Source organism: Schistocerca piceifrons, chromosome 3, assembly GCF_021461385.2.
Source record: "Schistocerca piceifrons isolate TAMUIC-IGC-003096 chromosome 3, iqSchPice1.1, whole genome shotgun sequence".
Lineage (NCBI taxonomy): Eukaryota > Metazoa > Arthropoda > Insecta > Orthoptera > Acrididae > Schistocerca > Schistocerca piceifrons.
In genome coordinates this window covers 492587115-492614147 of record NC_060140.1, presented here as the reverse complement: position 1 = coordinate 492614147, position 27033 = coordinate 492587115, and the positions used below count along the sequence as shown (strand labels likewise).

At 42.9% G+C, this 27033-nt stretch overlaps 1 protein-coding gene across 1 annotated transcript in view; it reads left to right on the top strand.

Annotated features, from left to right (window-relative positions):
- LOC124788769 (cuticle protein 16.5-like) overlaps window positions 1–26405 on the top strand; it is a 37945-nt gene extending 11540 nt beyond the window's left edge. The window contains exons 3-4 of the mRNA XM_047256052.1: window positions 20334–20406; window positions 26058–26405. Coding sequence (XP_047112008.1) covers window positions 20334–20406; window positions 26058–26309 — 325 coding nt within the window. The 3' untranslated portion in view covers window positions 26310–26405. The remainder of the gene's footprint in view (window positions 1–20333; window positions 20407–26057) is intronic.
- The last annotated feature ends 628 nt before the right edge of the window (window positions 26406–27033 follow it).

The window sequence follows — 27033 nt, the reverse complement described above, 5'->3', positions numbered from 1 at the left end:
CGCTTGCCCCTATAAATGCTCTAGGCATATTAACATCGCATAATTCTCGATTAACAAATGCCCGCCAATTGGTCGTGTTAAATTGCAGGTCCTTCTGCAATGATCCCAATCACTTATTGAGTGAGAGTACAGACCACTTTAGCTGAAGTGTATCCTTCGGATAGATTCTTTATCTCTCTGTCATATAACTGATGGTTTTAGAACACTGGACTATTCATCGTGTGGCGATTTTTGACTGCTGTGTACAATGGCGTAAGTACTGCTAAAGGTTAAACTGAACAGAAGTGGCAAAATTGTAGACGATTTCTCTGCTTTCCTGTAAGCGGTGAGGTATGTCTTTCAACTAGCTGTCGGCTGCTGTACCAACCGTGGCTGGCACCGAACTAATTCACTTCTAGCACAGGTTCAGTTGCTGGCAGGAGTGGCCGAGCGGTTCTAGGCGCTACAGTCTAGAACCGCGCGACCGCTACGGTCGCAGGTTCGAATCCTGCCTCGGGCATGGATGTGTGTGATGTCCTTAGATTAGTTAGGTTTAAGTAGTTCTAAGTTCTAGGGGACTGATGACCTCAGAAATCCCATAGTGCTCAGAGCCATTTGAAACATTTTGAACAGGTTCAGTTGATGATTAATTAGCGTAATAGACTGGAGTACAGAGGGAAGCTACCGACAAGAGAAAATACGTCTATACCGGTGTATCCTCTACTATATTGTTCCTCCAATAATACGTAATGAATTGGCGAGATAGCCTGATACACGAGTATAACAGTAAAATTTGAAGACCACGCCCTATTGCTTCTTGCTGGAGGACAAGAACATAAATTATAAACCGTTCAGTCGTATGAAAGGCACAGAATTAAAACAGTCTAGCTCTAGAACTACGGATGAGTGTGAGGAGAGAAACCACGGAGAACTTTGTTCACTAACATAAAAGGTAACGGAAGCCCGGGAAAGGCACTTCAAACTACTATTCCGGTATCTTATTAAACAGGGCCCAGTCTACTGCGTACTGAACCGTTAGCAACATAACTACGACCGCTACTAAATGTAAATTCGGGGATGAATCCATAGTCGCAAAAGGTGCAGAAAGCCTGCTCACCGACGCTAATATGGCGGCTGGTCCCGAATTCGTGACCGTAGTAGCTGCTCACCTCCGTTCAAGTCCGTCAGTTAATCACAACTGCGCGATCACGTCGCTTCTCCCCACTTTTGTGGCCGAAGAGCCGGCGATACAGCAAGTTTCCGCCGACAAGAAGAGAGCCGTGTAGCAGACCTAACCTGCGCTGCGGTTACCGTTAGCTCCCTTGTGCAGCGGCCAGAAGCCACGGCCCGGGGGTTGGCAACTTCTGCGGAAACGGCGGGCATTCTCGTGTTGTCATTCTGCGGCAGGTAACCGTCGCCTGGATTTGAAACTAACAGCTGGCTACCGTCGATCAGCATTCACCATCTTGCAATGCTATAGAGTTAATCAGACTAGGACCGAGAAATCGCGCGCCCGCACGAGGCTGTAGTCCGCTGGTAAGGCAAGCCGACGGTGATCTCAAATCGTCGGGCAAAATTGGTCTCATAGCGAAACAATTAAAGATTAATTATGATGTCTTCAGAAATAACAACTTGATCAACTAGAAATTCATATCAGATGAAAGGTAATTTTCTGAATAATCAGATTATGACGTTAAAATTATTGATTTTATTTACTTATTCCACCTTGGGGCCAGTCCACGAAAAGTCTATAGTCTTCAACAGGCACCTGTTGTCAGCTTTTCTTTCCTTTAATACTGGTATAATGCTGAACAGACATAGAGACAGACAGCTGCAACGGTAAACTATCTAGGTAGGGCCTTCATAAGGAACGGAACACTTTTACTGATAACGGAAATGACATTCTGAATAAGATTATCTTCATTACAGGATAATGAAATAGAGTAACTTCCCTCGTTACCAATAAATACTGTTTTCTTATTGAGAAAGCAATATGAGACATCACCGTTTACATGTATTTGTTTACTACCAGTCTATGTCCCTTTCTAGCATATTTCGTTAAGGTGGTCATCATTGTCGCTCTACAGGTCGTTATCTTCGTTTTTAATTGTGTTTCTTTTTAATTACACTACTGGCCATTAAAATTGCTACACCAAGAAGAAACGCAGATGATAAACGGGTATTCATTGGACAAATATATTGTACTAGAACTGACATGCGATTACATTTTCACGCAATTTGGGTGCGTAGATCCTGAGAAATCATCACCCAGAACAACAACCTCTGGCCGTAATAAAGGCCTTGATACGCCTGGGCATTGAGTCAAACAGAGCTTGGATGGCGTGTACAGGTGCAGTTGCCCATGCAGCTTCAACACGATACCACAGTTCATCAAGAGTAGTGCCTGGCGTATTGTGAAAAGCCATTTGCTCGGCCACCATTGACCAGACGTTTTCAATTGGTGAGAGATCTGGAGAATGTGCTGGCCAGGGCAGCAGTCGAACATTTTGGACCTGCAACATGCGGTCGTGCATTATCCTGCTGAAATGTAGGGTTTCACAGGAATCGAATGAAGGGTAGAGCCACGGGTCGTAACACGTCTCAAATATCCTCTGTTCAAAGTGCCGTCAATACGGACAAGAGGTGACCGAGACGTGTAACCAACGGCACCCCATACCATCACGCCGGATGATACGCCAGTATGGCGATGACGAATACACGCTACCAATGTGCGTTCACCGCGATGTCGCCAAACACCGATGCTGTAAACAGAAACAGGATTCATCCGAAAAAATGACGTTTTGCCATTTGTGCACCCAGGTTCGTCGTTGAGTATACCATCGCAGGCGCTCTTGTCTGTGATGCAGCGTCAAGGGTAACCGCAGACATGGTCTCCGAGCTGACAGTCCTTGCTGCTGCAAACGTCGTCGAACTGTTCGTGCAGATGGTTGTTGTCTTGCAAACGTCCCCATCTGTTTACTCAGGGATCGAGACGTGGCTGCACGATCCGTTACACCCATGAGTATAAGATGCCTGTCATCTCGACTGCTAGTGATACGAGGCCGTTGGGACCCAGCAAGGCGTTCTGTATTACCCTCCTGAACCCACCGATTTCATATTCTGCTAACAGTCATTTGATCTCGACCAACGCGAGCAGCAATGTTGCGATACGATAAACCGCAATCGCGATAGGCTACAATCCGACCTTTATCAAAGTCGTAAACGTGATGGTACGCATTTCTCCTCCTTACACGAGGCATCACAACAACGTTTTACCAGGCAACGCCGGTCAACTGCTGTTTGTGTATGAGAAATCGGTTGGAAACTTTCCTCATGTCAGCACGTTGTAGGTGTCGCCACCGGCGCCAACCTTGTGTGAATGCTCTGAAAAGCTAATCATTTGCGTATCACAGCATCTTCTTCCTGTCGGTCAAATTTCGCGACTGTAGCACGTTATCTTCATTGTGTAGCAATTTTAATGGCCAGTAGTGTATTATGTTTTTGTGCACACTGGAATACACGCCAACAAATTATGTGTTCAATGATTATTAAATTGTTGTTTCAAATACAACTGGTAAAATGGAGCAGTTAATATACGAACATATGTTAAGATCCGAAGCTAGAGAAAACATTACGAGCGACACGCACATAAACTCTTGCTGCGACCTAAGAACGAGTGTTAGTCACGCATTTCGTTTCCAGTCCTCGCGGTCTTGTTTATTTGGCACAGGCTTGTATGGGAGCTCATAAAACAGCTGAAGGACGCCGCTTGGACCTGGAGCACAGCTTGACCCGCCACATGTCGCGTGCTGCAAGTGGCGCAGCAGTTGTCTCCAGTAGCGAGCAGACGGCAGTCTGGTGCGCTGGGTGTTCCGCGTTTAACTGACTCTCTGGTAGCGCCATTATTCGAGACTGAAAATTACTTCACAGCAAGCTGTTTCGAGAAATAACTATTACTTCTATATCTACTTCTAAGGCTATACTGTGAAAACCATTCTGATGGGCATGACAGGGGTACTTCTCATCATGGCAGGAATTGGGGTTTCTTTCATTCCATTCGAATATGGAGCATCGGAAGAATTATGACTTAAATGGCTCATTGCGTGTTGTAATTAGTGCACGCTTAGCTTCTCAATCCCTATGGGAATGATATTCTCAGATACCTCACTTCATATTGGTTCTCGAAAATTCTTCTTCAAGCATCTGTCTATTCAAGTTTTTGAGTATCGCTGTGACGTTCTCCCACGGATGGAACATGCAGGGTTTTTCACAGTGTTTTAATGATTTAAAATTTGAATAACACACAAACTAATCCCGAAATGAAGTTAAACATTTTACGCAAGGTAAAACATTTATTCAAGCGTATGAAATACTAAAACTAAACTAAACTACTCCCGAACAGGCTATGAACGCCCAACGGTACCGACCGAACGCCGTGTCACCCCTAGCCCACAGCCATCAATGGATGTGGATTCGGAGGGGCATGTGGTCAGCACACCGGTCTCCCGGCCGTATGTCTGTTTACGAGACCGGAGCCGCTACTTCTCAATCTAGTAGTTCCTCAGTTTGCCTCACTAGGGCCGAGTGCACCCGCTGCCAACAGCACTCGGCAGACCGGAATTACGAAATACTGTATCGGATAAATAACGACCATTCGCGGCTACACATCCCTTGACGCGTTTCACTCAGTTTTTGAACATATCTTTTGTAGCTACAAACGGTGTCTTGCCTGAAAACTGCTACGCACACGTTCATTGTTCTCGGGAGTCCGGTTTTCTGAGGGCCGGTTGGCTTTCGATTCGATGCAGTGGCAGTAGCATAGAAGTTTGTTACCGAATTCAGTATTGTTGCAGGAGCAGCGTCCGGCAATTCTGATTTAGGTTTTCCATGATTTCCCTAAATTGCTTCAGGCAAATTCCGGGATGATTCCTTTGAAAGGGCACGGCCGACTTCCTTCCTCATCCTTCCCTAATACGATTAGACCTTGCTGTTTGGTCCCCTTCCCCAAATCAATGAACCATCCAACCAGCATGACATGATTACTGACCTGTATATGGGATGAAAAATGGCTCAAATGGCTCTGAGCACTATGGGACTTAACATCTATGGTCATCAGTCCACTAGAACTTAGAACTACTTAAACCTAACTAACCTAAGGACACCACACAACACCCAGTCATCACGAGGCAGAGAAAATCCCTGACCCCGCCGGGAATCGAACCCGGGAACCCGGGCGTGGGAAGCGAGAACGCTACTGCACGACCACGAGCTGTGGACTATATGGAATGAAACTTGACGCTAGGCAATGCTAAGACAGTCGCTGTATCTTCTTTTTAGCGCGTGACTCAAATTTGAAATCATTAAACATTGTAAAACACCCAGCACAAGGTTATTATAAATGATTGAAACGATTTTACAGACTTACTGCAGCTAAATTATTTGACATATTATCAAAGGACTTTTAGAAAAACTCGTAAAGTTTTTTTCTGACTTGTTCCAAGGGCTCCACATGCGCTCCCTGCTGATGCTGCAAATACCAAGTCGATCTTCTTCACATGTTCGGTGTAGCGTGTCCCTTTGAGTTTGTTCAAAAGCATTGTTGATGCGAATTCGCAGTTCTGGTAGGTTTGCTGGTAGACGGGCCAAAAACAATGACTGCTGCATATAACCCTACATAAAAAAATCGTATCGATTTAAGACTACACAAAAAAATCTTATCGCTCTAGGTCGAGAGATCGTGGAGGCGATTGCATGAACTGCTGACCATCATCCCCATCACGATCGATCGATCGTCTCAATTTCACATGTAAGGATACATTATCATCTTCGTGGAAGTGGTGCGGAGCACCATCCTATTGATAGATGAACACTGTCGGTCTCCAGTTGTGGCATGTTGAGATACACGTGTCATGTAACAGTCTTTACACATAAGAAAGAAGGACCATAAACTTGAAACCTTTTGGTGAATCTCGAATGTGCTGCACGTTAACGTGGGGATCCTTTGTGCCTAAGGTTCGAATATTGTGCGCGTTCACTGTGCCATTAACCAAAAAACGTTGCTTCGTCACTGAAGGTGAGTTTCTCATAAAATTAATCCTTTTCCATAAGCTGTTGCACCTGTCAAAAATTGAAAGTGTCTGGCTTTGTCATTGGAGACCTAGCAGCAATACGAAGCAGTACGGCTTCAGCTTCAGTCGTTTCCTTAGGTTTTTCCAAAAGATACGTTGTGGTAAGTTCAGCTCTCTGCTTGCTCTGTTCGACTTCTGTGGCTTACGTGCAAAACTCGCCTGCTCGCAGTCAACCGTTTCTTCATTCACTGCAGGCTGATCCATCGATTTCCCCTTCCAGAGTCATCGAGATGCTTGAAACTGCGCATACCACTGTCGAATAAAGCTGGCGGTTGGTGGATCTTTGTTGAACTTCGTTACGAAGTGTTACACTGATAGAGCAGACTGCTGTAGTGCATTTCAAGCACAACATGCGCTTTCTCGGCGCCTCTCATTATCTTGCCTAACTGCTCACTGCTGCCCTCTTGTGGCGGAAATCTGAGGTGCGGCTGCAGCAATACAAAACTGTTCGAGTTCTTCTAGATGAGTGTTGAGTTTTGTGACAATATTAACGTTGCTACAGCGAATTTATGAAAGCTCTTTAATCATTTATAATGACCTTGTACCTTTGACCACTCGAGCTGCCATTTTTTGCGTTCGTTTAACATCGCCTGTTTGCTGTGTGTGGTAGGCGTTCATACATTCAGCAATGTTGTAGAACAGGTAGCACAAGTGTAATAACAGTCTTCTTTCTAAACTGGTTGCATTTTCCCAGTACCCTAACAACGAACGTAAGTCTGCTACATGTTCTACTTTCGGCTGAGCCTACAGGTTATTTCCACTTCGCACTTATACAAATCATTGCACCCAGGTATTTGAGTAGGCTGACTGATTACAGCTGTGTCTTTTGATACGGAAATGAAAAATCAACAAAACTCTGTTCACACAAACGCTACACTGACCATTGGAAGTAAAGGGTAGAGTCTATTTCTGATGTTGTGACAGGATGACTGGAAAAAAATTCTTGTTAAGCTGCGCATGAACGTGGACATGTCTGAACAGGGTCCACCCAATGCACACAAAAAGATGAAACTTCGCTTCCACAGCTTCTTCCTTAAGAATTCTGATTTGGATATCATGATCACTACCGGCTGCAAGCGGTTGTAGAAACTCTCAACCCTTATGTTCGTCTGATGTTACACAGAGCCGGCCGGAATGGCCGTGTGGTTCTAGGCGCTGCAGTGTGGAACCGAGCGACCGCTACGGTCGCAGGTTCGAATCCTGCCTCGGGCATGGATGTGTGTGATGTCCTTAGGTTAGTTAGGTTTAATTAGTTCTAAGTTCTAGGCGACTGATGACCTCAGAAGTTAAGTCGCATAGAGCTCAGAGCCATTTGAACCATTTTTTTGTTACCCCGAAAACTGCTATATAGAAATATCATCCACATCTAGTGAGCGTCGCAAACCATTGGGAGAATAGTATGGCCAATTTATCGTTACTGAGGACTATTAGACGCCTCACGTGGAAATTCATTTGCTCAAGTAGGGGTGTGCTGCAGCGTTCTCGCATTATAGACGTGCAATGAGGTGACAAAGTCATGAGGTAGCGACATGCACATATACAGATGGCGTTAGACAAGGTATAAAAGGGCGGTGCATTGACAGAGTTGTCGTCTGTAATCAGGTGATTAACGTGGAAATGTTTCCGGCGTCATTACGCCCGCACGACGGGAATTAACAGACTGAACGAGCAATGGTAGTTGTAGCTAGAAGCATGGGACATTCCATTTCGCACATCATTAGGGAATTCAGTATTCCGAGATCCAAGTGTCAAGGGTGTGCCGACAATAGCAAATCACAGGGATTACCTCCCGCCACGGCCAGTGGTGTGTCCGACTGCCTTCACTTAACGACTGAGAGCAGCAGCAGTTGCGCAGAGTAGCCATTACTAATAGACAAGCAACACTGCCTGAAATAACTGCAGAAATCAATGTGGGATGTACGACGAACGTATCCCTTTGAACAGCGAGGCGAAATTTGGCATTAATGGACTATAGCAGCAGATGGAAATGCAACTGCTTTTGCTAATAGCACGACATCGCCTGCAGCGCAGCAACGGGGCTCGTGACCATATCGACTGGACCCTAGACGACTGGAAAACCGTGGCCTGGTTAAATGAGCCTCGATTCCAGACGATAAGAGCTGATGGTAGTGATCGAGCGTGACGCTCACTTCACGAAGCCATGGACCCCAGTTGTCAACAAGGCACTGGGCAGGCTGGTGTTGTCTCTATAATGGCGTGGGTTGGGTTTACATGGAATTTTCTGGGAACTTCCGTCCAGCTGAGCTGATCATTGACTGGAAACGGTTATGTTCGGCTACTTGGAGACCCTTCTCAGCCACTGATGGACTTCATGTTCCCAAGCATGTCACTGGGCCACAACTGTTCAGGACTGGTCTGTAGAACATTCTGGATGTTTCAAGCAAATGATTTGGCCACACAGATCGTCCGACATGAATCCCATTGAATATTTATGTGACATATTCGCACAAAATCCTGAACAGGCAATGCTTTCGTATTATGGACAACTATAGAGGCAGCAGGGCTCAATATTTCTATGGGGGACCTCAAACGACTTATTGAGTGCTTGTCATGTCGAATTGTTGCACTAAGCGGGCTAAGTGGAGGTCCCACACGGTGTTAGAAGGTATCCCAATACCATTGTCACCTCAGTGTGTATCTAACTCCGTGCAACCTTTGCCCAATGACACAGAAAATTTACCCCTACAAGATAGTGCGCAGAGACATTGACTATTGTAAATGGTACGTTATAGGATAGTTGAAATGAGGCACTGATGGGAAAGGTCCATGTTACACGTTTGGTCGTCTTTCACTGGCAAACGACCGAAGTATCTAAAAAGAAACTACCAGCTGGTGATACGTACGAATTTGTTTTCTCGGAGTAGTCCTCTGAAGACCTATACTGTTATCAAGACAAAACAATTGCGCAAGACTACAAAATCGTGTCAGAATGATTTGAGGACCAAATAGGGGTATTATGCCCCACTATCACAACTTATTTGCCGGCCGGTGGGACCGAGCTGTTCTAGGCGCTTCAGTCTGGAAGCACGCTGCCGCTATGGTCGCAGGTTCGAATCCTGCCTCGGAAATGAATGTATGTGATGTCCTTAGGTTAGTTAGGTTTAATTAGTTCTAAGTTCTAGAGGACTGATGACCTCAGATGTCAAATCCCATAGTGCTCAGAGCCATTTAAACCACAAGTTATTTGATCTCAAACCCTTCAGACACCAACAAGGAGGATATGCACTCCCTGGGCACATATCCGATCAAACACTGAGTTGTGGATGTAGTTCCATCAGAGTGAAACTTGGTACTGAACGAGATGGCGCAGTATTAAGAAACTGGACGCATATCTGGGAGAACGCTAGTTCGAACGTCCATCTAGCCACCCAGATTTAGGTTCTCCGTGATTTTTCTAAATTGCTTAACGTAAGTGATGAGGTGGTTCCTTTAAAATGAATGTGGCCGATTTCTTTCCCCAATCCAACCCTATAAGATCAAGGGCTCCGCCTATTGTGACCTCGTCGGCAAAGGGATATTAAACTGTATGGGTCTTACTCTCTACTGAAGGTAAGCGAATGTAATCAATAATCATCTCTTATTCAGCCACAAACGGCGAAAATCATTTCCAATGACAGAGCGATATAATGTATCGATTCGAGCTGATTTATAAACTACAGTCACAGGTTGTAGCTAGCTGTCAGGTGCTGTCAAGCAGGATAATGTGATAACAGCGCAAAGCCGCCTACACACGTGCGCGTTTTGCCAAGTGCTAATTTGCACAAAGCACTTAACATCGAAAGAATTGGGTGCGTGACCGGGAAGACCGGTTACAGGCGTGGCTTGGACAAACGTTGCACCAGTGGACGTTTCAACTACACTAACTGCGTCTGCTCAGTGAAGTTCGTGTTTGTTGACATGATGTCAGACAATTAGTGCCCTTTCTTTCAGATTCACTTCGTCGAGTTGTTTGGCTACGTTTTGACATTTCGGACCCTTGACATCGGACTAACGGTTAGCAGCGTTTCATGAGAGCTAGCTAAAGGCCATATGGAGCTTGTCTTACCCTTTTAAAAGGGTATTTTCTTGATTTTATCCAATGGTGTCACTGTTACTTCAGTGAACGCACCGTTTTCGTAAAATAAAGAAAGACGCTTTCTCTAATAAATCTTCATTTTAATTTCAATAAACGGCGTTTATTTCGAGCCCTAGAGGCTCAACCTACAGGTGCTTGATGAGACTATAATGTTTTCTGATTTGAGGTTTCTACTGGCTCTCTAAGCACATACCATGGAATATACACTGATGAGCCTGCTCAATAGCTTGTTTTTCCGTCTTTGGAATGAAATACATCACAGATTCCATATATCACGGATCTGACAGTTGGTTGGTAGATTTGTGAAGATATGTGGTTTTAGATGTCTACGCACCAAGCTTTACATCAGCCGAATTTGGACGCTGAGACATCAACGTGAGTTCATTATAATGCTCCTCATACAACTACAGCACGATTCTGGCTCCGAGACACGGACAATTGGTAGGGATGCAGGTGGTTCGCAGCTGTCAGTGTGTTTGCTATTGCTACCACGGGTTCCATGCAAGGGTAGGAGAATGTCTTTCATACCGTAGTACTGCTCCCACCAGCCTGCGTCCATGGCGCGTTGCACGTTTCGAGCCGTCGTTCACCTCGCTGACGGCGTTTGTGGGGACTACTATCTGCCCAGCGTAGCAAAAATGTGATTCACGAGCCGATACGTTTCCATTGATCGACGGTCGAATCTCAGTGTTCACGTAGCCACTGCAATCGTAATGGACAATGTCGTTGGGTCGACATGTGAACACGAAGCCGTGGTCTGCTGCGATGCTCCATGTTCAACAGTGTACTGCGAACGGTGTGCTGCGAGACACACATGTGCGTGCACTAGCTTTGTGCTCTTTCGGCAGAGATGGCACACATCACAATCTATCCAAATTTACAGAGCAGACAAGCCTCCGAAACTCACGTTCTTGAAGAGTCGTGGAGGCCCAACCATTTAGCGCCTTGTTGTAATTCCACTCACTGTCCTCCTACCTCTTTCCATAGATGCTCACGACAATACCACGTGAACATTCGACTAGCTTCGCCGTTTCCGAGATACTCGTTCACAGGCTCTACGTAATAACAATCTTCCTTTTGTCAAAGTCGCTTATCTCCATGAAATTCCCCATTTACACCCCATTCCTCCCTAGGATGGTATCCAGCGTGATGGTGGGCAGTGCTCATAATGTTTAGGCTTATCAGTGTACTCTTTAACAGGATCAGTAGCAGCTTAAAATCAGAGAGTGGTGTGGAATGATCAAGCGCCTGAATACGAACACCCAGGGCTTGAAATCCATCGTGAATTGAAATAAAAATAACTATTTATGACCGAACGTGGTTTTATTTTACGATATAATTTTCTGCGGGGTTATGGCAACGTCACATCATTACCGTTGCTACAAAGTGATGACAACGACACCTAATTAATGCAAGAGTTTGTAACGTAATTTTGGTTCAGTTGCCAAAAACAGATCACATCCAGCGATACAAAAACCTTATGGGATGCAGTATCAATTTAAAATGATAGCCAGTTAAAAGAAAAAGTTGGGAATATATGAGGTGGACACGTCGGTGGGCGTGTGAATGATAGTCATATTCGATTTCCCTGCTTCATAAATTAAAAAAGATTGTCTTTTCAGATAAGCTGATTACACACTATGTGCTACTGGTGTTTCATGCAATTTCTGGTAAATAGCCACAGATTCTCATACCCACAGAACGCAAAACTGTCCCATACATTTTACCACACGTACAAGTATCGACGCACCTGAGGGTTGTGAAAATTGTCAGTACTTCGGCAAATGTTCAGTTCATTGAATGAAATTACGATATTTCTTACACTGTCACACAGAACATTCAACAATATGTTCACTTTTGACACAAATAAAATTACCCTAATCTCAAGGATGACATGATATGTACACTTAAATACGAGCAAAATAACACGTAACAAACGAACGCAAATTGATGTTAGTTTAATTTATGAAACATCTGGATAAAGTTCTAAAGCACCCGTTTAGTCTGAGCTGTCTATTGAAATATTACTATTGTACTGTTCTTCTTTCTTTTTTTTACCAATAACTTTACGATTCGGTAAAATGCTTTCATAAAAGTAGGTAATGACTTAGCTGTAACAGTTCTTTCTATTTTTGCGCTACATGTGGTGGCAGGGATGGCTCCAGTAAAGCTTCGCTTTTGCAGGAAAATCCCCACCCCAATCTGATGGCGAGGCAAAAGGGATATCCAATTGGGAATATTAGGAAAAACATTTTCTCTTGTAGCTGGCAGCCAGTGCAAACCTTTCTCTTAATAAAGAGCTTGGAACTGTTTTTAGCTCCCGACGTATACAGACTGGTGTAACAAGTTTGCCGTTTATATCAGTGTATCTGTCTGTGGCATCACAGCTCTCAAACGAAATATTTGTCTGAGGCATCGTAGCTCCCAAACGAAAGGTCAGATTTTAATGCACTAATATTTTTTTGATTATTGGTTTAATCTCGATGGTTCTCAGTTGTTTGCCAGGAATGTCAGTTCAGCCGTTCAAATGTCATCGGCTAAATTCAGTAAAAATGTTTTCCGCCAGTGCTCTGTCTCGATGTTCGCTACATACTACATAAGAGCTACCTCAATTTACGCAGTACCAGATTGTAGAAAAATCTAAGTATCAACTCAGGTGAACATATGATCATCTTTTACGGTAGACCAACAATGATGATGTTTGTCTCTTGAAGTCATCAGTTTCAGCACCGAGCAGAAAAATGGCGATTGTGACTCAACTGTAAAAGAAAAACATTTCCACTCTCAGAATTTTTGTAGTTTGTAGTTATTTTTGAGGTGCATAATTCAGTACTAAATCTAATGATTTTGACCTAATAGTTAAGGCAGCTTACTGCAAGAGAGCACAATAGCAGTTCACTTTCTTCCGACTTGGCTCAGAATTATCGCCACTGCTAGTTGCTTATGTTAGCTAAACTAGCTACATTTGTACTAAGACGTAATGAAAGGATATATGTGTATGAAATAAAAAAAGAACAACGTAAATCCCATAAGTGAAAATTATTTCAAGTTGCAGTTTCACCCGGAAAGTATTTATTTGAATGTGGTGACAACATATCGATCATAGCGCGTTTACTAGTAAAGTGTTGTTGTCGTTGTTGTGGCCTTCAAAAATGGTTCAAATGGCTCTGAGCACTATGGGACTCAACATCTTAGGTCATAAGTCCCCTAGAACTTAGAACTACTTAAACCTAACTAACCTAAGGACATCACACACATCCATGCCCGAGGCAGGATTCGAACCTGCGACCGTAGCAGTCCCACGGTTCCGGACTGCGCGCCTAGAACCGCGAGACCACCGCGGCAGGCTGTGGCCTTCAGTCCGAAGCCTCGTTTAATGCAGCTCTCCATTTTATTCTATCTTGTACAGCCCTCTTCATCTCCGAAAAACTTGTGCAACCTACATCCTTCCGAATCTGCTTACTGTGCTCATCTTTTATTCTCTTTCCTGGATTATTTACCCCCACACTTCCCTTCAGGTCTAAATTCGGGTCCCTTGATATCTCGGAATTTATCCTATCAATCTATCCCTTCTTCTAGTCAGGTTGTGCCACAAGTTTCTTTTCTCTGCAGTTCAGTTCAGTACCTCCTGATCAGTTACGTGATCCACTCATTTGATCTTCAGCAATCTTCTGTAGCACAATATTTCAGAAGCTTATATTTTCTTCTTGTCAAAACTGTTTATTGTCCATGTTTCACTTCCACACATTTCTACACTCCATATAAATGCTTTCAAAAAGGACTTCCTGACACTTCACTCTCTCTTCGGTGTTAACAAATTTTCCTTCTTTAGAAACACATTTCCTGTCATTGCCTGTCTACATTTTATATCCTCTCTACTTCGGCCATCATTACATATTTTGCTGCACAAACAACAACACTAATCAACTTTTAGTGTCTCGTTCCTTAATCTAATTCCTTCGGCAGCACCTAATTTAACTCAACTACATTCCTTTATCCTTGTTTTGCTTTCGTTGATGTTCATCTTACATCCTCCTTTCAAGACACTGTCCATTCTGTTCAACTGCCCTTCGAAGTCCTTTGCTGTCTCTGACAGAGTTATAGTGTTTGTCAGTATCAATAAAATTCTCCAACAGCCGTGTAATTAAGATGTTATCTCATTTTGACGACAACCAGTTTCGACATTCCACTAAGCTATCTTCAGGCCCCATATGCATCTCTCAAAATAAACGATAATTCCACACAGAGATATATATACCTAGATATCATGAATTCAAACCGTGTGACAAGTGCTTCAGTCGAAGGCTTGGTAGCAGCTACCAAGTCTTCGAATGAAGCACTTGTATCACTGTTTGAATTCACGAAATCTGCGGATATATGGTATTGTATGATATTATTATTATTTTTTTTGTTTTGTTTTGAGAGACGCTCACGGGGCCTGAAGATGGCATAGTGGAATGCCGAAACTGGTTGTCGTCAAAATCAAATAAAATAACATCTTAGTTACACGGCTGTTGGAGAATTTCATTAATATTGACAATTACTTAACCAGCTGAAGTCGTCTGTCCATGACGGATCAACAGAGATTGAATTACAGAGTCGTCGTCAAACTTCAAAGTTTCTATTTCTTCTCACTGGACTTTAATTCCAAGTCCAAATTTTGTTTTGGTTTCCTTTAACGTTTGCTCAATGTACAGATCGACTAACATCGAGGAAAGGCTACAATCCTGTCTCACTCCATTCTCTGTCACTGCATCCCTTTCATATACCTCGTCTCTTACAACTGCCACCTGGTTTATGTACAAGTTGCATGAAACTAAGTTCGTACGTAATTATGTAAAAATACGATATAAAATAAATAGGTTACTCTATTCTTTAACAATGTTAAGCATATTAAAGATGGATTAGTTTTCATATTTTGTATAATAAGTAATTATAACTTCGCTAGCTATTTTGAAGTATGGATGCGGGCCGTCCAGAACTGACGCCAAACGGAAGAGTCTTAAAACCAGCAACGATGAAAGTATGTTGTTCTAGAAAGGATAGCTGCTGTTAACTTCTGATTAATTTTTTATTTTTTTAAATTTATGTAGCGATTACCTGACGCAACGACGCTTGAATCAAAATATTACTACTTATATTAAACTTAAAGGGCGAATACAAATTATTTATTACTTTTAGAGGTTATTTTGTCTCAGGGGTTCTCTTTTGGAATTTTTAATTTATGTTTTCTAATCTTTTTCTGAGACAGCATTGTCCATCATTTCAGACGGATGGATGTATGGATGTGAGCAGATGTTTCTGGCGTCACTCTAGCAATATCCAAACAAATATTGCTAATGCTAATTTTACTTTGAGCAATATGCCTTTTTTTATCGTGGGTGCATTGTTGCCTCATCCGTTCATGTTTTTGTTGTTAGTAGTGCATAGCAGGAATTTTCGTACATCACGGTAACGTAAATCGAGTAACCGACCCCTATCATCAGATGTACAACGCTGAAGATCTTCTTGGCGGCGTCGCACTAGCTTGTAAACAATAGTTGATCGTCTCTGCCTACAAATTATTGCCCCGATCCAAGTGCAAGAGAACTGGTCGCAGCCTTTTTGTTGGCTACTGTAAGGTATTTTGGAAACCTTGACTGTTTTTCATCTAGGTATTCATTACAGACAGAAATACAAGTCTCCAGTAACGAGGTAGGCGAATAAGGTGGAAAAGGGAACAGATGTAATGAAAGTTGGATCAAAGGCAACTTCAGAATTGGGCTAAGCCTGACGATGGGAGATCGGTTAGTCACTGTTTGGGCCGGTATCATGAAACGAAACTGGACGGCTCTCGTCACTGTCGACGGTAACTGGATGTCAGGATAACTTCCTGCGGTTCTCCTGACACGAACCCCATCGAAAATGCTTGACACCAGCTGAAACGTGCAGTGTGTCTTTGCAGAAACCTTACTCATTCATTGGATCTATATAGTCCACGTTGAAGATTGGGTTATGTATGAGCAGCAACGTATCAACCACCGGTGAACAGTGTTCTAAGGAGTTTCCAAGCCTATTACAATGGACGAGATGGAGATATTCGATACTGATTGTAGCCTGCAACAGATTTTGATTTCACAAATTAGCAAAGATTGCGCACTTTCGAACAAACTGCCTTTCTGGTGGTTATTGATTCGTTTTTGTTTCAGAATAAACATATTCTTTTAGTTTCATGTAGTTTCCCTACTCTTTTTAAAGTTCACACACTTCAATATGTAGGAGGAACAAAGTTCTTTTGAGTTGTTTATGTAATATTGAATCTTTATACGTTCTCCATGAGAAGCTTCTCCTTTATAGATCCCACCTGTCTCGACCAGCTGATGCTTACTCGTCACAATTTTAGGTTACTTTTCACCCACCTAGAGCATTCGCTTGTTGTCGGTCAGCGAACAAGAGCGTAGCTGTAGAAAACCACGCTCTTGGAGAGGAATTCCAGGACCGGCACACATAACATAATCGTAAAATACTTAAAATTCGTAAATAATACTAGTGTACGTTACGGAACATCTCCGAAACAGAGTGGTTTGTCTACTAAGAAGGAAAGCACGTGTCTCCTTAAGGGCGTTGCTGTACTTAATCGTCTTAGATACAGATCCTATCAACGTTTCGACTGTAGGTCAGCTGCGGTAATAGTGGACGGGATTGTGGACCTCAAAAGGATACTACCTGACAGAAAACGAGGTTTGCATGTAATGAGTAGATATTGGGAAACCACTCTTTTCTCAGGAATGTTTTTACACTAGAATTAACGTTTCCTAACAGGTATGTGTTACTTCTGATGTGGGATAAGACGGCATTATGTGCGATACAAATAACTCAATCGTTGGGTCAAGAAGTTTCAATTGGCCCATCAGTTGCCAGAAGTACCCAGTCTAATTTCGTAGATTAGCATGGAAGAATAGATACTCCCGCACTAGGACACTCTGCTTCAAAGCGTGATTCAATGCAATTCATCGTCTGGTGGAAACCACGAGTCGCATGGGTAGTAAACGTACTACGCACTAAAGTACCTGAGTAAAAGTAACGTACCAATGTCCTGTCAGTGTTTCAGATCTCTGGAAGAGATAACTAATACCCAGTATAGAGACTGAGATTTTCATTGATATTGTTCGAATATTATTGTTTTCTTTTTAAATTTTAGTATGTGTTGGTTAAGAATACGACTTTTAAAAGGTACTATGAAACTGGATAACTTGATGACTGACTCATAAGTATGTGACAACAGCGCGCTCTCTTCCCTGTCTGTCACAAAGTTTTAATATCACACTATATTTTATAATACAAACCCATGATTTTCTTGGACTGCGTACGAAACTTACATTCTCCCTCTCCACTGTTCCATCCGCCACACTTGGTTGACCGGTACTTTTCTGTTTACAGGACAACCAGTGGACACAAAATTGTCGATGCCAACGCAATATGATCTGTTTAAATGTCTGTTCTTTTCCATGATTCCTGCTGAATGCGCTCTGCAGTGTTTTAACAAGATAAATATCTCGCAAATTCCAACACCGAAAAACTCCTTTTTAGGCTTCTCGCCATTTCGTCAACGCATTGCACTCGTAACGCTTATTTGTGAGCACAATGCAAACTCGGTGAGTTTACAGTTCTATTCATGCATCAGTCATATTTGTGTATCTAACACTTAGGAAAATACAGAACTTTCAAAACGAAGGTATTATTTATAGTAGCTCTGTACTGTAACTCTGGTTTGCTGCCATTATTGATGGAGGCTACATGTACGTGCATTACACGTGAGATGGTAACAATGCCATTCTTTATCCTAATGGCAAAACTAGTTTGCAGATTTGTTGGAAACTTTCTGTTCCTCCCGTAACTTTGAAGAGCTGACTAACCGAAAGTAAGCGGATACAAGTAATTTATCTGTGCAGGCCATTATGTATAAGAGGCCAATTTTGCAAAAATTTTCTTCATCCTTTGGAAACTAAAAACGATTTCCGTAGCGTACTGAGGTAGCTTTGTGCTAGCACACATACATGCAGAAACAAGTGTAGGAATTTAATCTGTAGAAACAAATCTCATTAATTAAACTAGATATATTTGTGATTGGTTTGGTAAAATACTTTGTTTCTAAGTCTGACATACAGCAGCTCAGAAAATTGTGTTAAATACGTCACGACTTTGGTTTATCTAATTCCACTGCACTTGTAAATAAGTGTCTAACAGATTGAACTAATTATCTTGCTTAGAGGACATCGTGTAAAATGTAAGTTTTGTTACCTGTTCATTTCTCATATAGATCCAGTGAAGAGATGTGTAAATAAGAGCGTAAAAGTTTTGTTTAATTACCTTGCTTCTGCAGTTTACTTTTCTTCTCTTTTTCATTCATATTTTGTTTGAATGAAGACAGACCTATAATTATTTTTATTTTAAGAAATAAGTAAAATATTTCACCAAATGACGAACCTTGTGACAAATGTTGTTTCTGTGTATGGATAACCCAAAAATTGGGAAAATTTGTGATAAAGCAATAACTGTGTGTTATAGACGAACACAAGATTTTTCTTTGTGACATATGAATTTAACTACTTTCCTTGTCTTAGACATCAGCTCACAATATTATCCTAAGAGAGGGGATAAATTTGTGACAACTAATGTTCCATATTCCAAATACCTCGATTCGATACACATGAAAATAAAGGATAAAGATTCTGAAATCGCACACAACTGGAATGTAAATGTCGCGGTACATACACTCCTGGAAATGGAAAAAAGAACACATTGACACCGGTGTGTCAGACCCACCATACTTGCTCCGGACACTGCGAGAGGGCTGTACAAGCAATGATCACACGCACGGCACAGCGAACACACCAGGAACCGCGGTGTTGGCCGTCGAATGGCGCTAGCTGCGCAGCATTTGTGCACCGCCGCCGTCAGTGTCAGCCAGTTTGCCGTGGCTTACGGAGCTCCATCGCAGTCTTTAACACTGGTAGCATGCCGCGACAGCGTGGACGTGAACCGTATGTGCAGTTGACGGACTTTGAGCGAGGGCGTATAGTGGGCATGCGGGAGGCCGGGTGGACGTACCGACGAATTGCTCAACACGTGGGTCGTGAGGTCTCCACAGTACATCGATGTTGTCGCCAGTGGTCGGCGGAAGGTGCACGTGCCCGTCGACCTGGGATCGGACCGCAGCGACGCACGGATGCACGCCAAGACCGTAGGATCCTACGCAGTGCCGTAGGGGACCGCACCGCCACTTCCCAGCAAATTAAGGACACTGTTGCTCCTGGGGTATCGGCGAGGACCATTCGCAACCGTATCCATGAAGCTGGGCTACGGTCCCGCACACCGTTAGGCCGTCTTCCGCTCACGCCCCAACATCGTGCAGCCCGCCTCCAGTGGTGTCGCGACAGGCGTGAATGGAGGGACGAATGGAGACGTGTCGTCTTCAGCGATGAGAGTCGCTTCTGCCTTGGTGCCAATGATGGTAGTATGCGTGTTTGGCGCCGTGCAGGTGAGCGCCACAATCAGGACTGCATACGACCGAGGCACACAGGGCCAACACCTGGCATCATGGTGTGGGGAGCGATCTCCTACACTGGCCGTACACCACTGGTGATCGTCGAGGGGACACTGAATAGTGCACGGTACATCCAAACCGTCATCGAACCCATCGTTCTACCATTCCTAGACCGGCAAGGGAACTTGCTGTTCCAACAGGACAATGCACGTCCGCATGTATCCCGTGCCACCCAACGTGCTCTAGAAGGTGTAAGTCAACTACCCTGGCCAGCAAGATCTCCGGATCTGTCCCCCATTGAGCATGTTTGGGACTGGATGAAGCGTCGTCTCACGCGGTCTGCACGTCCAGCACGAACGCTGGTCCAACTGAGGCGCCGGGTGGAAATGGCATGGCAAGCCATGGGAGAATAGCAGCCTGCATTGCTGCGAAAGGTGGATATACACTGTACTAGTGCCGACATTGTGCATGCTCTGTTGCCTGTGTCTATGTGCCTGTGGTTCTGTCAGTGTGATCATGTGATGTATCTGACCCCAGGAATGTGTCAATAAAGTTTCCCCTTCCTGGGACAATGAATTCACGGTGTTCTTATTTCAATTTCCAGGAGTGTATTTATATTGGGTTTTGTAATAAAAAGTGCTAAAAGGGCCACAAAGTTACCTAGTTTTAAGGTACCTGTGAGTATTTTAGCCATGGAGAACAATGAGAATTTTTTTGGAAATAGCAGCAACTACTTCAATTACATTCTTCTTCATGCCATCAACTTCATCTCAGAGTACCACTTACAACCAATGTCCTCAATTATATGCTGGATGTACTGTAATCTCTGCATTCCCCTACAGTTCTTGCTCTCTACTCAACCTTGTGGGACAGTGGACGTTATTCTCTGCTATGTAGCCCATGTCCTATAATCCTGTTTCTCGTTATCTGCGCTTACCACGTATTCCTTTCCTCGTCGATTCCCAGGGAATGTAATTTCTTATTCGTTTAATTCTCAGCATCCGTCTGTGGCATCACATCTGAAGTGCTTCGATTCTCTTTTTCCCGGTTTCCCACACTCCATGATTCGCTTCTATGCAATGCAGTGCTTCAGACGTACAGCATCATTTATTTCTTCCTCAAATTCAGGTCAGTGACTCTCCGCACTGGATTTCCTTCAGCGTGTAACGCTCTATTTACCTTTTTAGTCAACTTCTAAGATCCTCCTTGCTTCTGTCATGCGCCATTTTGATTCACTGTGTCTACAACGTGGTCTGAAGTTTTCATGTCGAACTTACCGACAATCTGGAGCTCCTCAAGACTTCTTGTCCTCATTAGTTTCCTCTCAGCCCATATTCTATGCTCATTAGTCTGTTCACTCTATTCTGTGGGTTCTATAATTCTTTTACGTTACCACTGAGGACAGCTGAGTCACGAATTGATCTAAGTATAATTGTAATTTGTAAAACTGTTCACTGCCTTGTGTTTACAATGTTCTCGTCTGTGGAGTTGGCGTAATCTGAAGGAGAGAAGAATGGACTTAAAGCTTTTCTGAGGTTCTTATTCATACAAACCAAACTGTCAAAGAGAAGAATTAAGTTCGTATTCCAGCATAAAGTTTTAAAAAAATGATGAGTGAAACAAAATCCGTCGTGTGATTCCATGGAACGAAATTAAGGCGATAGAGAAACTGTTCTTCACAATCCAGTTAAAAAAAAAAACGCAACGTCTGTTGTTGACTATCATATTAGTTTCCGGAATGAATTTTCACTCTACAGTAGAGCGCGTGCAGCTTTCAAACTTCCTGGCAGATTAAAACAGTACGGAAGCGTGTTCGAGTACCGGTATGGCACACAGTTTTAGTCATACATGCTGTTTATTATACAGGGCTGCTATAAACGATTTACTCGTTTTCGAAGCTCTGCATTTTCCGACGTGTTACAGGTGCAGATATCATTGATGCATGAATATAGCCGTAAACTCACCAGATTGCATTTTGCTCTCTACAAATATTCTATGAGTGCACTTCTGACCATACAACACATCTTCGAGAGGCAGTAAGTTTGTTCCGTACCTTATGTGGCACATCCTGTCAATGGTCATCAAGCCGAATTGATGCGTTCTCTGAGTTGCTGCAGTGTTCTTGGCAGTGGGGCTGCGTTAGTTTCTTCCTAAACGAATCCCCACAGTGAGAAGTCACGAGGAGTTAAATCAGGGGGAACCAAAAGAACACAGCCACATCATCTTGAGCACTACGCCCAATCCAGTGGTGCGGAAGTTCCTCAGTTACATTGCGACAAAAACCGATGCCACAATGAAGGTGTGACCCGTCTTGCTGGAAGATGAAGTTCTCGTAATACGCAGTCAGCTACGGAAAAAACCTCAACAGCACCATATCAAGATCAGATGTACCCGTCACAGTCTTCACACAAAAGAAAAATGGCTCATTCAACTTCGATTGTGACATTCCATTGAAAACCTTAACTTTCGACGAATCTCGTTCATGCGCCACAATTTCATGAGGATTTTCTGCACCCCACACTCTCGTATTGTGGCGATTAACGTTTCCAGATAAATGGAAGGTTCCTTCGTGACGGAATATCAGCTTGCAGGCGAAATGTCCATCCTTTAGTACTTCCGCCATTGTGATGAAGAATTGAAGACGTCGATCACAATCTTCCGGTTGTAACTGTTGCACGATCTTTCTTTTTTTACTGCGTTCGAAATTTCCGCTCACTCTCTCTACTGTTCCATCAGGCGCACTTGGCCGACCGGTACTTCTTCCCTCTACATTGTCCCTAAATTGTGAATACCGACGCAGAATCCTCTTTTTTCATTGTGGTTATTTTGCATAACTCCTTCTGAATGCACGCTGGACTGTTGTAACAGATAAATACCTCGTATATTCCAACACACAAAAACTGTTTTCCTCTTTCGTCGCCATTTTGTCATGGCATTGCACTCGTGACGCCTACTGGTGGACACAAATCAGTATCTCTGAGTTTGCGGTTCTTTTGAAGCATCAGTCATATTTGTAAATGTAATACAGGGTGTACAAAAAGTCCGGGAACACTTTCAATTACTTATTGCACAAGAATTATACTTTGTACAGATGTCATACATATTGCATTTTGGAGAGAAACTCTGAAAGCTTTTTTACAAACATTCGATATGCGAATCGTGAGTTACCCGACACACGTCAATACGGTAATCGAATTCTTGCCATACCCGTCCCAGGGTGGCATCGTCGACTGTGGCAGTCGCTTCCCGTATTCTCTCGCGGGGTTCAGCTACATCACATGGTGTTCACAACATGTAATGCGACGATAAATTGCTGTTCTAAATGGTTCAAATGGCTCTGAGCACTATGGGTCTTAACAGCTGAGGTCATGAGTCCCCTACAACATAGAACTACTTAAACCTAACTAACCTAAGGACAACACACACATCAACGAACGAGGCAAAATTTGAACCTGCGTAGCGGTCTCGCGGTTTCAGACTGAAGCGCCTAGAACCGCTCCGCCACAACAGCCGGCAAACTGCTGTTCTGATTCAGGGTGAATTCATAACGTCGTACAGGCTCTGTGACAATAAATCAAGTACCGAGTGTATGTCACTTTGATTAGCAGTCAACATCTATTGATTAGTGAGCTAACCTCAATTACTGTTACTGTCGGGAATCAGATACTTCTGCAGTATACCGAAAATCCAAGGGATGTTTCTTATTCCAGGTATTACCAGTTTATATGATCGGCGATTTAGATGTTAAACAATTAATGAAGTATAGTAAGCTCTGGTACGCCTGGTATACAGGGTAAGTCAGGAGGAAAGGTACATGCTTTGAGGGGTGGTAGTATTAGCTGTTCTAAACAAAAAACTTCTTATGGACGTATGCCCTGTTCCAAATGGTTTCCGAGATAGACCACATTTAATATCACTTCGGTACGTTTTTCTTGAATAACTCGAAAACCATATCCTCCAGCAAAAACGTATTGCAGAACAATATTAAACTATATTAAATTTCCTACAAAAACGGTCTTATTCATATTTTTCTCTAGAACTAATCGTTTGTTCGAAGAGAGCGCGAGAATGTTGAAAAAACTATCTCGACGTGCATGAGGTGTAGCTTAGGTAGTTTTCGTAGGCCAATTTGAGGTAACATATTGAGGTAGCAAGTTGAGATAAACAGTTTGATACGGGACACTTGTGGTAAATCAAGTCGGGAAACTACCTCAAATTCGCCTACAAAAACTACGTAACCTACAGCGACGCATGCGCGTCGAGCGAGTTTTTCAACATTCTCGTGCTCCCTTCGCACAAAACATTAATTCTAGAGGGAAAAAAATGAATAGGAACTTTTTTGTAGGAAATTTAATGCAGTTTAATTTTGTACTGCGACACGTTTTTGGTGGAGTGTGCAGTTTTCTAGTTATTCAAGAAAAACGTACAAAATTATATTAAATGTGCTCTATCTCGGAAACAAATCAGAATAGGGGATACGTCCATATGAAGTTTTCGGTTTAGAATCACTAATACTGTCACCCCTAAAAGCATGTACCTATCCTCCTGACTCAACCTGTATAATTGCTACCGATTGTATGTTATATGTAACTTCGCGCACGCTTTTAAGGAACATTCTCGAAGGCTCTTAAGATGTCGCAGCTGTAAACACATGTATGCATAGAAACAGGGACACGGCTGCCTGGTTTCGACCGTGCGTGGCCCAACTGATGGGCGTATCCGGCAAGGTGTTACGCAGAATGCTCGGCTGTTGGCAATGAGGCAGGTCCGTGGCGGGGGCGCGGGCAAGTATAAAAGGCGGCGAGAGGCTGGTCCCGGCACAGTAGTCGCCAGCCGCTGACATCACCACACCTCACAACATGTACAAGCTGGTGAGTGCATCCAGAGACCGCTACACTGCAGACACCAGTTAATACTACGACAGTCTCCATATAAAATTAAACTATTCACCACAGTAGCGATCTGAGTGTACAGTGATTAGTTAGCTTGCGCTTGAGCTACCGGCAAGCGGATCTGGCAGGTTTGGTTTCAATCCTGCCTACAGAAGAAATCCGCTTAGTTGCTCCTAATTGTTTATAGAATTAGACCGACTATCTCAATACCGTATTCGGTTTTTCTATTCTTTCTCATACTAACGTTAGTAGATATTTGCTGTCCACTGTGGACGTATTAGAATACTGCAACACTGAAAACTGAAGGTAATATATAATGTACTAGTCTAGTGCCCGCTGCTTAGCTCGCGTACACTGTACGGTCTGCACAGAATTTTTTTGTTTTCTTTAATCGAATTTTTATGTTATCTACAAATTGCAGCATCTTCTAAACTGTTCACGCTGCTGAAGCCATAGGAGCGGTTTCGATAGCTAGAGTCAGAGGTCTTTGTTAGTCCTTTCTTTTGAGTTCTTGTGGTGATATTTCGACAAAAGCTTTCACTTCCTAACACATATTTCTTTAGAAATCAAATACCAATTTTTATAGATTTAGCTTTAAATATGTTTTAAATAATGAAGTATTTTAGTAAAAAATTTTATCCCGTGTTTCACCGCCTTGGGGGTTGAATTTCTAAAAACGCTAAAACAAGTTTTGCTTAACTCAATTAAAAATTTTCATAGAGGAAGCTTTAAAATGCTTTAGTAGTACTTAAATAATACTTCATTTTCAAAATATAGTTTCACCTACCTATTTTACCCCCTTAGTGGTGGACTTTCCAAAAATGATGAAGCATGTAATTTTTTTTTATTTGCTACAGTGAAACCAAATACCATTTATAGTATTTTTAGCTATTTACTTAAAACTGACGCATTTTCGAAAATTCTGTCATCCCCTACTTCATCCCCTTAGGTATGGAATTTCGAACAAACCCCCCTTAAACAACGCCTACAGTATAAGATCAACACCCTCTCCAAATATCAAGTTTCTGTCCTTAGCGGATAAAATTTTTCGTCTCCCATTCCTCTCTGTTAATGGTTGAATTTCCAAATAATACTGACACATGTATTTTTTATTTGTAACCGATAAATCAAATACCAATTTCCTTAGATGCAGCTTTGAAAATGTTTTAGTAGTTCTTTAATAATGGTTTGTTTTAAAAAAAGCTTTCTCCCGCTATTTTACCCCTATAGAGGTTAAATTTCCAAAAATGTTGAAACACGCATTGCTTTGTTTCTGGCAGAGAAACAAAATACCAGTTTTCTTTGTTCTAACTTCAAACTGCATTAACAGCGAAATATTTTCAAAACATATTCCAACCCGTTAGTAGTGGACTTTCGTCCATTTAAAATAATCATAATATTCTATTGATATTGTAACACATTCTTTGTCAACGCAGATCGTCCTCGCCGCCGTGCTGGCCGTCGCCGCCGCCGCCCCCGGCTTCCTGGGCGCGCCTGCTGTCGCCTATACCGCCCCCGCGGTGGCCGCCGCCCCCGTGGCCTACGCCGCCCCCGCTGTCGTCAAGGCCGCCGTCGCCGCCCCCGCTGTTGCCTACGCCGCCCCTGCTGTAGCCTACGCCGCCCCCGCTTACCACGCCCCTGTAGCCTACGCTGCAGCTCCCGCCGTCGTCAAGACGCACTACTTCTAGGAGACGCACTTCATAAAAAGCCAACTATTTATTTACCCACTGTTTCGCTGACATGTGCACAGCAGTGGAGAAAATAAAGTGACTTTTCATGATAAATTGATGTTTATATTTATTTGTTCTGTTACCAAAACGCTGATATTATCTGGTTATGTCCAAGTAAGTTTTCCATTTCATCTCAGAATCAAACTTACAGAAAGCTCTCGCTTACAAGTGACAACACACATAGCGTCTTTACAGAAATATCCCTCACAAGACTGTGTTTAACTTGTTCTTACTTGAACTGAGGAGACTTCAAAGATTAAAATCAGTTACTTATGCTTCCGAACCTCCTACTCTATGACAAGGAATTTTTGCTAGTAACAGTATAGACAATAATACAAATATTATGTGCTTCACAGTGATTAAAAATAAAATCAATGCGAATTGCGTTACTATCTCACTGACAAATTTCTTATTCTCGTTGTCACATCTCTGATGCCCTACAAGAAGCACGGACAGTTTTCATTTACAACCAATAATGAAGACCAGGAAAATTCATGGAATGCGTGAATGACCCATCTATGTATGTACTACCTTAACTGCGTGATCAAAAGTATCTGGACACCATCAAAAACACGTTTTTCATATTAGGTGCATTGTGCTGCCTCCTACAGCCAGGTACTCAACATCAGCGACCTTTGTAGTCATTAGACATCGTGAGTAAGCAGAATGGGGCGCTCCATGG